Below are 12,220 nucleotides of genomic sequence, written 5' to 3'. Positions count from 1 at the left end.
TATTGTGCGTTTTCCATTTTTCATAATTGGGCAGCTTCCAAGTACGGTAGCCAGGAAACACAAAAAGAAGATTCTGGCAACTTGTATGAGATGAGGCTCTTGAACTTGATGTAGGAAAGTTAATTTAGGATGCAAAGCATTGTGTAAGTTGTAGATCCCATGCAAGTACTGACATATTACTCACTGACACCTTCCCTCACTGCTGCTAAAACATTCCATACAACTATCTTTAATTTTCTTTTGAGGAGCTGCAATGTAAGCTGCCACCTGATCGGTTCATTCTGTCCATGTGGCTCTTGTCAAATCATCTTTCATGAAATTTGAGATCCAATTTTTCCAGATTCATTGGTCAGGACCATGAAGAGCAAGCATTATCTAAAAATAGATGTGCACAAATTTTTGAGTTTGATATTTGCTAGATGTGTGGCAGAAATCTGAGACTGATCTTTCAGAATAAGATTAATTGTGCTGTACAACTTTCTTAAAATGTAGGCCTAAATGAGATTGTAGTGGAGATGGCAAGTTCTCCAGGACCCTTCCGCAATACCGTAATGTCAAAGGCATCGCTAACACATAAACTGCGAAAACTGCGAGCTCCATCAAAGTGCAGAGAATGTGACAGCCTTGTGGTGTTTCATGGTGCTGAATGTGAGGAGGTAAAGTATCTGTAACTGGGTAGTTACTTGCCATATTAAAATCTTATGTGCACAAAGTTCTATTTCTCATGAATTAATGAAAATTAACCAGTTTTTGGGCATTACCTTTAATTCAGTTTACCTTTTAGATAGATAGATAGATAGATACTTTATTCATCCCCATGGGGAAATTCAACATTTTTTCCAATGTCCCATACACTTGTTGTAGCAAAAACTCATTACATACAATACTTAACTCAGTAATAATATGATATGCATCTAAATCACTAACTCAAAAAGCATTAATAATAGCTTTAAAAAAAAAGTTCTTAAGTCCTGGCAGTTGAATTGTAAAGCCTAATGGCATTGGGGAGTATTGACCTCTTCATCCTGTCTGAGGAGCATTGCATCGACAGTAACCTGTCGCTGAAACTGCTTCTCTGTCTCTGGATGGTGCTATGTAGAGGATGTTCAGGGTTTTCCATAATTGACCGTAGCCTACTCAGCGCCCTTCGCTCAGCTACCGATGTTAAACTCTCCAGTACTTTGCCCACGACAGAGCCCGCCTTCCTTATCAGCTTATTAAGACGTGAGGCGTCCTTCTTCTTAATGCTTCCTCCCCAACACGCCACCACAAAGAAGAGGGCGCTCTCAATAACTGACCTATAGAACATCTTCAGCATCTCACTGCAGACATTGAATGACGCCAACCTTCTAAGGAAGTACATAATTGTATCGGAAAAACATGCCGAATTACTGATTCCCAGAAGTAGCAATGTCATAAATCTAGCTGATCAGTCAATTAGATTTAAGTTTTTTAACAAAATGTGGAAAGCTGTACTTTGTTTTAACGCTCTCAGTGATAATAGTTTATAAAAAGTGGTTTGACTCAGTGAGCACTGCAGAGTGGAAATACAGTAATCTCTAGATGTCTGTATTTATTTGTGAATGTGAGCATTCCAGTTATTGTTGAATACTGAAATTTCATCACCAAATATAAAGGTGTAATTGTACATAAATGTGAATTAAAATAGAAACAGACACTTACTGCAAAAAGGGTAATTCCATTGGCTGCTTCTTGATTGAGAACATCCGATGTTAAATGTTTGCTGGTATTTGTCACTGCTAACTTAAGAAATGCAAGGAAGGAAACAGCTGATATAGGTCATTCAAGATTCTATGTAATTGGAAAAAATGTGGTGGACCTAGCCAGCTGGACCCATTTGTTACTGATTGAATGTAGCTACAATAGAAATCCTGCTCAGTCTGAGAGGAGCCACAAGTTCAAACATTGATGCATGTGCTTGGCTGTGGAGCCAATGGTATAAAGCTACCATCCACAGGATGAGAACTAAATACCACTTGTCAAAATTCCACCCAATTTCTTCCTTACCTGTACAGGCTAATGATGTGTAGGCCAATCTAGCTGACTGTCCTGTTCCAGAGAGGTGCTGTGAAGTTTTAGCAATGCATTGACTTGTTACTGGAAAATCCCTACTCCTGGATTGCTCTGAGCCTTCAGTGGGCTTGAGGTTTGTCACCTGTGAAAACACTGGTTATTTTTTTCGCCATTGTGTCAGCGAGGTAGTCTTAATGGTGGGAATCTCAGCAAGATTTGGCTCTACTACTAGGCAAAATGTGGAGTCCTGCAATCAAGCTGAAAGACAGTTGTGAGCACTTTTGCTGCTCCATATGACACAGATGACATGTCGGCACAAGAACACCCAGGTGCAACCAGTGTAATTTAACAGAAGCATAATGTATATCTTATAAACACAAGATTATGCAGATGCAGGAAATCCAGAAGAATACACACAAAATGCTGGAGGAACTCAGCAGGTCGAGCAGCATTTATGAAAATGAATAAATAGTCATTGTTTTGTGCCAAGACCCTTCACTGGGACTGGAAAGGAAGGGGGAAGGTGAGAGGAGGGGAAGGAGTACGAGTTAGAAGTTGATAGGTGAAGCAAGGGAGGAAGTAAGAAGCAGGAGATGATGAGTGAAAAAGGTAATGGGCTGGAGAAGGAGGATTATGATAGGAGAAGGGGATTGGGCTATGGGAGAAAAGAAAGGAGGAGGGGAACCAGGAGGAGGTGATAGATAGCTGAAGAGAAGTGAGAGGGGACCCAGAGTGGGGACTGGAGAAGAGGGAAGGAGAAATATTACTAGAAGTTAGCAAAATCAATGTTCATATAATCATGTTGGAGGCTATCCAGACAGAATATGAGGTGTTGCTTCTTCAACATGAGAGTGACCACATTGTGGCAGTAGAGGAGGTTATGGGCCAACATGTCAGAATGGAAATGAGGATTAGAATTAAAATGGTTGGCCACCTGCTTTTTGTGGGTGGAATGAAGGCACCCGACAAAGCAGTCCCCCAATCTACAACAGGTGTCAAAAGCAGTCCCCAAATCTGTGTTAGGTTAACAGTGGTTGACATAGATTGGGGGACTGCTTTGCTGAGCACCTTTGGATGGAACTTCTATCACCTACTAGCTTGTATTCCTTCCCCTCCCTCCATCTTAATCAGGGTTCTTCCCCTTTTCCAGTCCTGACCCAAAATGTTGATTGTTTATTCATTTCCATAGATGCTACCTGATCTGTCAAGTTCATGCAGTATTTTGTACATCTTTTATAGCTCCCTAATCATTTATACTACTTTAGCTGATTCTGCTGTTATCAGAATAAAGGAATAAAAATATGTTCTTTGTGTTTAGTCCTATGATTTGTATTGAACTGAAATTAACATTGTGAGTTAATACTTGTACTTAATTTCACTTGGCAGTGTAGTTTGGCATGCCATAAAAAGTGTCTCGAGACTCTAGCTATACAGTGTGGCCATAAGAAACTTCAGGGTCGATTGCATCTGTTTGGAGTGGATTTTATTCAAACTGCAAAAGATTGTTCTGATGGAATCCCTTTCATTATTAAAAAATGCACTTCAGAGATTGAAAACCGGGCTTTAAGCATAAAGGTAAGATTTGTCATGTGTTCTACAATGACAAACTTTTTCACTGATAATGATAGTATTATTGTTTGTGGAAGTAATTCTGCAATAATTGATGTGCCACCAGGTTTAGCTCAGTATTACATTATGAAGAACGTGTCTTATTTAGAACAAGCTCATGATAGCAATAATCATTCAATCACACGTCTTTAAAATAATTTGTAGTACTTTAAGAATACCAATTACCTACATAAGTAAAACCAGAATTCCAGTTAAAATAATTTTTAAAAAGCATTCTTTTTGTTTTTTTTGGATATTGCTAACACTGGTAGTAAGGACACATTTATTGCTTTATCGTGTTAAAAGTGGTGAATCATCACACAATGAAGTATTATGTTACAAACACTTAACTATGTAATCTAGGTTTAGAGCTCTGTGATGTTCAGTTCAAGTGGTTCTGCTAGTTAATGTATGAGTATTCAGCACACATTAAATCAGAAAAATTAAATTATTCACCTTAGAATTTAATTAAAACCTTAAAATTGCCTGAAGCTTTGGCCTCTAAATCTGCTCTGACAATTTTCTAGTAATGCATTGTCGTCTTTATCAATGTCCATATTCTATTTGCATAGTGTAAATTAGTTGTGAATGCTTATTTACTTAGTTTATTCTTTGTCAAAGGGTATTTATCGAATAAATGGAGCCAAATCTAGAGTTGAAAAGTTGTGCCAAGCTTTTGAAAATGGAAAGGATTTAGTGGAACTCTCAGATTTGTATCCCCATGATATTAGTAATGTGTTAAAACTGTTTCTTCGTCAGGTAAGCCATATCTGATATGACACTATATGTCAGTCATTTTTTTTTTTAAATCAAGTTTTTATTGAAGTGACATCATTATTTTCTTTTGAACCATAGCTTCCAGAGCCGCTGATGTTGTTTCGCCTTTATAATGAATTTATTGGCTTGGCCAAGGAATGCCATAATGTGAGCACTGAAGATGACGAAAAACGAAAGGGTCTGCCAGCACGCAAGTGGTCAGCAAGTGTAGGAAGAAAACAAATTCTTTCTAAAGTCAGAGATTTACTCAGGCAGTTGCCACAACCAAATTATAACACTGTGCGGTATCTCATAAACCACCTTCGCAGGTATGTAAAAGTAAACATATGGTCACTTTACATTTGAATATATCAAGATTTTTGAGCATTGCTGTTTATCCAAACCTCCATGTGTCACATTTCCCCAACCAGCCAAAAGATGTTCGTTTTTGCCTCTGATTGAAAGAGTGCATCAACATGCAGGTTTAATGGCTTGCTTCCAAAGTCCTATGCTGCAAAGAGCTTTGTCATCAACAGCAAGAAGCTTTGTACAAGTGAACTGCGCCTCTTGCTGAGAGAAACTAAGCATTTAGATACCGAACAGCTTGAGATCCAGAATGGTATTTGTCCTTCAGTACAAGTAAAAGTCCATGTTTGAATTAACTTTTGTCAGTTGTCTTCCTATTCACTCAACATTAGTACCTCAGTACTCTGCACAGAGGTCACTTAAACAGTGATATTGTTTATGATTGCAGAATGCCTTGATTTTTTTGTGTGCCCTTTCAGTTTTATGATGCATTTTACAGGTATCAGTAATATTTGAAAGCCCATGCAGAGAAAAAAAATTACAGTATCCCAGCTTCAAAAGTTGACATGTGTTTTTAATTTTATTATGTCTCTGAAAAGGAAATTTCATCCAACTGGTGGTTTTCTGAGCACTTTGAAGCATTCTCCTTCAAAAAGATGCTTTACAGAATAAAATCTGAAGAGCATTTGCCTTCTGCCATCGTAAATCTGAATCAAATTCTACGTCTTGACTGCATTGTATTCAGTGGCATTAATTTCATGCTTAAATTGCTCTGGTAACTTGACAATGTGGCATTGACGCTGTGTAACTATAAACAGCTTCAAGTTCCTCAGCATCCACATCACCAAGGACATCACGTGGTCTGTACACACCAGCTGTGTAGTGAAAAAGGCACAACACCTCTTTTACCTCAGACAGTTGAGGAAGTTTGGGATGGGCCCCCAGATCTTGAGAACTTTCTACAGGGGCACAATTGAGAGCATCCTGACGGGCATCACTGCTTGGTATAGGAACTGTACTTCCCTCAATCACAGGACTCTGCAGAGAGTGGTGTGGACAGCCCAGCACATCTGTAGTTGTGAACTTCCCATGATTCAGGATGTTTACAAGGACAGGTGTGTAAAAAGGGCCTGTAGGATCATTGAGGACCCAAGCCACAATCTATTCCTGCTGCTACCATCCGGGAAGCAGTACTGCAGCATAAAAGCCAGGATCAACAGGCTCCGGTACGGCTTCTTCCACCAGGCCATCAGACTGATGAACTCATGCTGATCTGAGTGTACTCTATATTACATTGACTGTTCTATTTATTACAAATTACTATGATTGCACATTTAGATGGAGACGTCGTTAAAGATTTTTACTCATGTATGTGAAGGATGTAAGGAGTAAAGTTAGTTCAATTCAATTTACCTTTTTTTTAAAGCTTTGTTTCCATTTATGTTTTGTGCATCATTTGTTGAACACAAGAAAATAGGACTAAGAGTAGGCCAACTAGCCCTCGTACATGCCCCATCTTTAAATCTGATCATAGCTAATCTGCTTCAGGCCCCAACTCTTATGCCTGTTCCCCGTAGTCCTCAATGTTATGATCTTTAAAAACAAAATTATCTACCTCCTCTTTAAACACCTTCCATAACCTGCTGAGATAGAAAATTCCAGAAATTCACTGCCTAAGACCTGTCATTTCCATTCTTTCAGTATAAGTTGAACTGTATCTTGCATTGTGATGTACTTTACAGTACCTTTATAGTAATTACAACCAATTTTCATAAAGCCAATTCCCACTCATTTATAATGTTTAACCAGGGGATAAATATTAGCTTGTATACCAGGATAACAGACGTGTTTTTCCACTTTAGTGTGGTACCTTTGGCTGCCTAATAGTACAAACAAGCTGAATATTTCCGTTCTCTTGATAGTGTAACATTTTCACAGTTCTTCATTATGATGCCACTTGTTACTTGAATGAACAACTTTCACAATTAGAAGCCAAAAGTGTTACTGACTAAAAACATTAACAGATTCACACATTTGCGTTTCCTCAACAGGGTAGCAGAAAAAGAAGAAGAAAATAAGATGTCACCTAGCAACCTTGGGATAATATTTGGACCTACTCTCATTCGACCAAAACAAACTGATGCTACTGCTTCATTATCTTCTCTTGTTGACTATCCGTATCAGGCTCAAATGGTGGAACTACTCATTAATTACTATGAAAAGATATTTGTTTTTCCACTGTCTCCATCATATTCACAAACTGGAAAGACCTTATTTGATGAGAAAGATAAGGTTATTCCTTTGTCACCTGAGGAGGGTATCCCAAAAAACAAGGGTCATGCAAAAAATAACAAAGAGGTAAGTGTTGGCTTGACCATTCTATAGAGCTTCTAGGAATTTAGATTTTTTCCCCTCATTGGAATACTCCAGAAATGTATTTCCAACAAAAATCAAGACAAAATATCTTTTGCATTAGGATCAACAAAGATCCCAATTTAGAAATCAAAAAATTAATTTGTGGTAATACTCAGCAAGCCAAATGTATTTCTGAAAAGAGAAATAGGGTTAATATCTCCATTTGAAGACTTTGTAAAAATACAGCTTTCAATAATTTGCAATTGTTTTTGGTTCTCAGTTTGGTTATTTTGGCACACTTACATTTTTGTATTTCTTATCCATAAAGTTCATGATTATTAGTCCTATAATAAAAATATATTCCAAGACTCTGTTTCTGAAGTGTATTCACAAACTTTAATCTTAGTTTAATTTATATAAAATCCATATATGGTATCAGGTGAGAAAATGAAATAGATTTCAGTTCGAATTGCTGAAAAAGAGAAAGGAAAAAGAAATGGAAAGAAAGCTTATGAAAACTTTAGGATTTTGAAAATTGAGAGGTTTTTTTTTGTCGGTGGGGTATTGCTTTAATGTTATTTACTTCGGTAGCAAAAATGCTGGCTGTGTATGATGAATACATGGTGGGGAGAGAGGTAGATTAAATAGCATGAAACGTGACCATGGTGTGAAGTGGGTTCATTCTTAATTACATAAGGCTTAGCTTGTAATCAAGTCACAAAACTTGATTCTCTTTGTTAGGTGTGAAGGAAATAGGAGCTCTTTTTTTCATTTACTTAAGACTTTTAACAAATATGGAAATAAAGTTCTGTAGCTTATTGGGAATACTCCAGGCAATGATGATGATGCAGTGATTGCATTATTATGCTAGTAACTAATAGTCTAGAGATGTTAGTTCAAATCCAGCTAGCTAAGAAATTGTAGTTCAATTCATTGTCTGAAATTAGTTTCAGTAAAGATCACTAAACCACCAGAATTTTATTGGGTGGATGGGAAATAGCTATCCGATTTACTTAAATCATTCAGCTGAAATTTTTTGCCATACTTAACCAATCTTGCCTGTTTCAAAATGCTCCATTTAGTCACAACTCAGACATCTATACCTGCATGTGACAAGATTTCAATAATACTCACAGCTGTGATAATGTATCACAAATAGCATTCATAGTCTGTTAGTGACTCTTTCCAGTAAGAGGTTGTTGCCTATCCTTGACATTCTGTGTAATAACATGGAGATTGCCAATGAGCAGAATCTCAATTAAACCAGCCAGCTCTTAGGACAGGTAGGGCTAGGCAGTGAATGATGGCCTTGCCATTGATGCTTACTTCTCAAAATGTAACTAAAAAGATATGCAGTTAAATGAAGTAAATATATTTCTGCCTTTTAATGCTGGCATAAGATTAATAAAATGTGTTGCTCTTAATGTATTATTACTGCCTACACATAAATATAACGGGGACATTTTTGATATTGGCAGGGCTTTGCGTTGTCTGGACATGAAAAGGAATCATCACAAAAGGTATCTTCCAGTAAGACCATAAGTGAAGGAAAGGATCTAAAATGGAGCAGAAAGGTCAATGAATTAGGTTTGTATCTTGGTGTGTATTTATAAAAGAAATCATGTTTTGGGGATATCAGGACTGAATGAAAGCATACGTTGTACAGGGGACCCAGTGTAGAGTAACAAGGAGAGTAGTGATTTGTTTCCGAATGAATGGATCATTAATTATTCATCTTTGAGAAATTGAAATTTTTCTTGGGATTAACAGTTTAAAACCAGTTGACAATACTAATGTATGAATTATACAATATTTTCAGGGCCAGATAACTCTATCAACCTGGAAAAATGTGAGATACTGAAACAATTACCAACTGCACAAGCTTCTGAAGAACACAAAGCCAACAAGTCAGCAACTGAAAAGGCCAGTCAACAGCTTGTTAAAGTTAATATGCGGCCTCCTAGGCCAAAGCCAATTATTCCAAGACCTGCTAGCCTTCCTGTTCCTGAAATGCTTTCTTTGAATGACAGAAGTGTGAAAGGGTATAGTAAAACAAACAATGAAAGGAATACTATTATTGAAGAAGTTCCAGAGATGCAAACTCCATCTCGTTCACCTACATGTTGCAGACATTCATATTATGACACCCAGTCTCTGCATCGGACTTGGGACAAGCAGTATAAGTGTTACGGGATAACTCAAAAGACAGCCATGATTGTGGCAAATGTTGCTCCAGAAAACAAAACTGTTGACAATTCTCTCTCTCCACACTTTGCTCAAGGTTCTGGCAATAGCTTTACAAGTAGCTTGCTGCCCAATAAACCAAACACAGTGACTGTTAGACAGGTAAAGACCACAAAGATTGATGGAAACTCATTAGATCCTGCACCACCTTATGCATTTCGATCTCCACGAACCTTACAGCCTCCACCTGGCACTTTTTACAAACCGCCCTCTAATGCACTCAAACATGCAGAAGGTTCTACGCTCAAACCTATTGTAGCATTAACTAATAACTCGGATTCTGTACAAGACAGCAATGGAACAATTAATCCTGAAGATAATGGATCTAAGGAATTGGAAAGTTCAGCAAGTGCAGCCAAAGAAACCCAAGCAGAACGCAAACTGGCATTTCAAAAACTGCGATCGAAACGACTTCCACTGGACTATGAATACAGAGAAGCCCATTTTGTTTAAATGACAATTAAATTAATTCTTAGTGTTATTCTGCCAAGTTGCTTCATTAATTTTATTTTTCCATGTGAGAAGCCATAACATAATCTAAATGTAAAACTTTCATCAGTGGTGCATCCTTGAAGTGATCTTCAATTTTCCACGTTGCTGTGTCATTGTCAAGTGTTGCTATGTTCATATTTCCAAAACTTCTCAAGCTTCCTAACAAAAGCTGTAGTTACTATTGATCTTTAAATGAGTTTTAAAATTGTATGGTAGCGTACAATTTAACTGTATCTTTTCCCAGAAAAAGATGAGGTAGCTGCTAAGTAAGCAGCACGGCATAAATTTATTTTGTGGCAGTAGTGTTATGTTTATATTCAGTCAGGTTTCCAAAGTTTTGCAACATTTATATTCTCAACTGCCATTCTTAATTGTGCAATGAAAGTTTACTATGAGTCTTAAAAACTGCACAGGTGTGCCAGAGCCCATGTTCTTTAATGTGCAAAACCTTCAAATATATTCCTATTAATTGTTAGCATTTGTAAGCCAAGTGATTTTCAAAATGCTTAAATTGTCATTTTATTTTATTGGTGTATATGTAGTGTGGTTCATGTCCAGGACGTGTGCTCATTAGGGGTTCTGTCTTAAAATGTGAATTACTTTTGTAAATTGTGCATATGTTTATTTATATTATGTTCATCTTGTTGCATGTATGCTTTGTTTACATTACTTTGTACACAAGACACTAAGCTATGTTTCTTAAAGCAAATATATTAATACCTATATATAATGTAATGAATTACAAGAAATGCCTTAACCTTTGGGAAATTGCCTTATGTAATTTATTAAAATTTAGGTTTATGTGTATTTTATAAATATTGAATTTATGTAAACTAATCGGGCATCCATCTGCATAAGACCAATTATGATATATTTGTAATGCTTTTAGGTGGATTACATAAGCCTTAGGAAATTTGACTGAAGTGTAAATGAGCAATATTTTTCATCACTGTTTTAAATGTTACTTCAAGAATGCCAGAGTTCTCTGTATTTACAACATTTTAATAAGAACTTTTACCAGTGATGCATTGGTCTTGGGTCTTCAGGTGGGAGACCTCCAATGAGAGGATGGGACATAATTGCTGGAATTTGAGATTATGTTAAATGTGCCTTGAGTTTACAGTTAAGATATTTTCTTTGAATAATGCTGGTAATGTTGCAGAAACAAGTTGTTACTGCGTCCTTTCATTCTGCTATGTTGCTTTATTGGAATTTCTGAACCATTATCTCATTGTATAGCATTCAATTGTAATAAATGTTCCTCTGTTTTTCTAAATTGATTATTGGTGGAAGAAAGTGATTAGAATTCCATATCTTTAATCACTTTGACACAACCTTTATCAGCTTAACACAGTCTTTATCCACTATATCTAATAGGAAAGTCACGTTTTGAAGTGTGGAGAGTAGGGAGGAAGATGTAGTTATTTGGATGTTTGCGTACACCAATTGTTCTTGGTTTGGTATCATAAAGTGTTGATGAAAATTTTCAACAGTTCGGGTAGCATCTAGGTTGAAAACTAGTTGACATTTTGGGTCAAGACATTTCATCTGGACTGAAGGAGTAGAGAGGAGATGGCCGGTGGCAGGAGGCGAGTGGAAGGATTGACACAAGAGCTGAGAAAACAGTAAGTGGATCAAGATGAGGTGATGGAGAAGACTGGGGTTGGGGGTGTGTGTGTGTAGATCAAGAGTAGATCCTTCTGTCTCTATTTTTCTAACTATTCTGTTCTTCCCACCTTGGCCTCGACATGTGTAAATTCTATATTATGAGGACATTAATGAATGTGCAACCAACTCCTGTCAAAAATGCACAAAGCTAGCAGAATTTATCATTTTAATTTGTTAAAAACAATATTTTGGAGTCAAGTTCTTCCTAAACAGCAATGGTTCCAGAGCACTAAAAATGGTTTTAAAGTATGTGCAGATTAATTGCTGGCTTGTTTCTGTAAGCTGTGAATTGTGTCAATGTGCCATTCTTTAAGTCCATACGGTGTGCTCAAGCAGACTAGACAGACTCGATTCCACCTCCACAAACTAGTTGGTCTCAGGATTTTCCTTCGGAATATAGCCTGAAAGAGAATGAGAAGATGTACATAGCAGGATGGACTATTGGTATTGGTGCTGGATGGTCTTTGGTGAGAAAGTAAAGCTTTATTCATGGAAAGAGTTCTTAGATGGAGAATCTATCTACTCAGTAGGCACAAAAAAGAAATTTGGCTCTGAAAACCTGCTTTCAAAAGGTCCTCTGCAGTCAGAATGCAAAGGCTGTAAAAATTATAGGCCAAGAATAATTAAGCATCTTTTATCTTGACTGAGGTTATGTACACTTCTACATGACATTAACAACTTGAACTAACACCAAATACACTTCAATGTACTACAATCGAAAGGTGTTGAGATCCTTTTTGCATTTTCTGTGGTTTTG

The 12,220-nt window shown here is 37.1% G+C and overlaps 1 protein-coding gene across 3 annotated transcripts in view; it reads left to right on the top strand.

Annotated features, from left to right (window-relative positions):
* LOC140736792 (rho GTPase-activating protein 29-like) overlaps positions 1 to 11,075 on the top strand; it is a 73,327-nt gene extending 62,252 nt beyond the window's left edge. For all 3 annotated transcript variants that reach the window (XM_073062720.1, XM_073062718.1, XM_073062719.1), the window contains exons 17-23: positions 493 to 656; positions 3,421 to 3,609; positions 4,264 to 4,401; positions 4,498 to 4,727; positions 6,756 to 7,062; positions 8,538 to 8,646; positions 8,879 to 11,075. In XM_073062720.1, the coding sequence (XP_072918821.1) occupies positions 493 to 656; positions 3,421 to 3,609; positions 4,264 to 4,401; positions 4,498 to 4,727; positions 6,756 to 7,062; positions 8,538 to 8,646; positions 8,879 to 9,756 (2,015 nt within the window). In that variant the 3' untranslated portion in view covers positions 9,757 to 11,075. The remainder of the gene's footprint in view (positions 1 to 492; positions 657 to 3,420; positions 3,610 to 4,263; positions 4,402 to 4,497; positions 4,728 to 6,755; positions 7,063 to 8,537; positions 8,647 to 8,878) is intronic.
* Positions 11,076 to 12,220: the final 1,145 nt, after the last annotated feature.

Source organism: Hemitrygon akajei, chromosome 12 (genome assembly GCF_048418815.1).
Source record: "Hemitrygon akajei chromosome 12, sHemAka1.3, whole genome shotgun sequence".
In the NCBI taxonomy this organism is placed as follows: domain Eukaryota; kingdom Metazoa; phylum Chordata; class Chondrichthyes; order Myliobatiformes; family Dasyatidae; genus Hemitrygon; species Hemitrygon akajei.
This window is presented reverse-complemented; position numbering and strand designations above follow the sequence as displayed.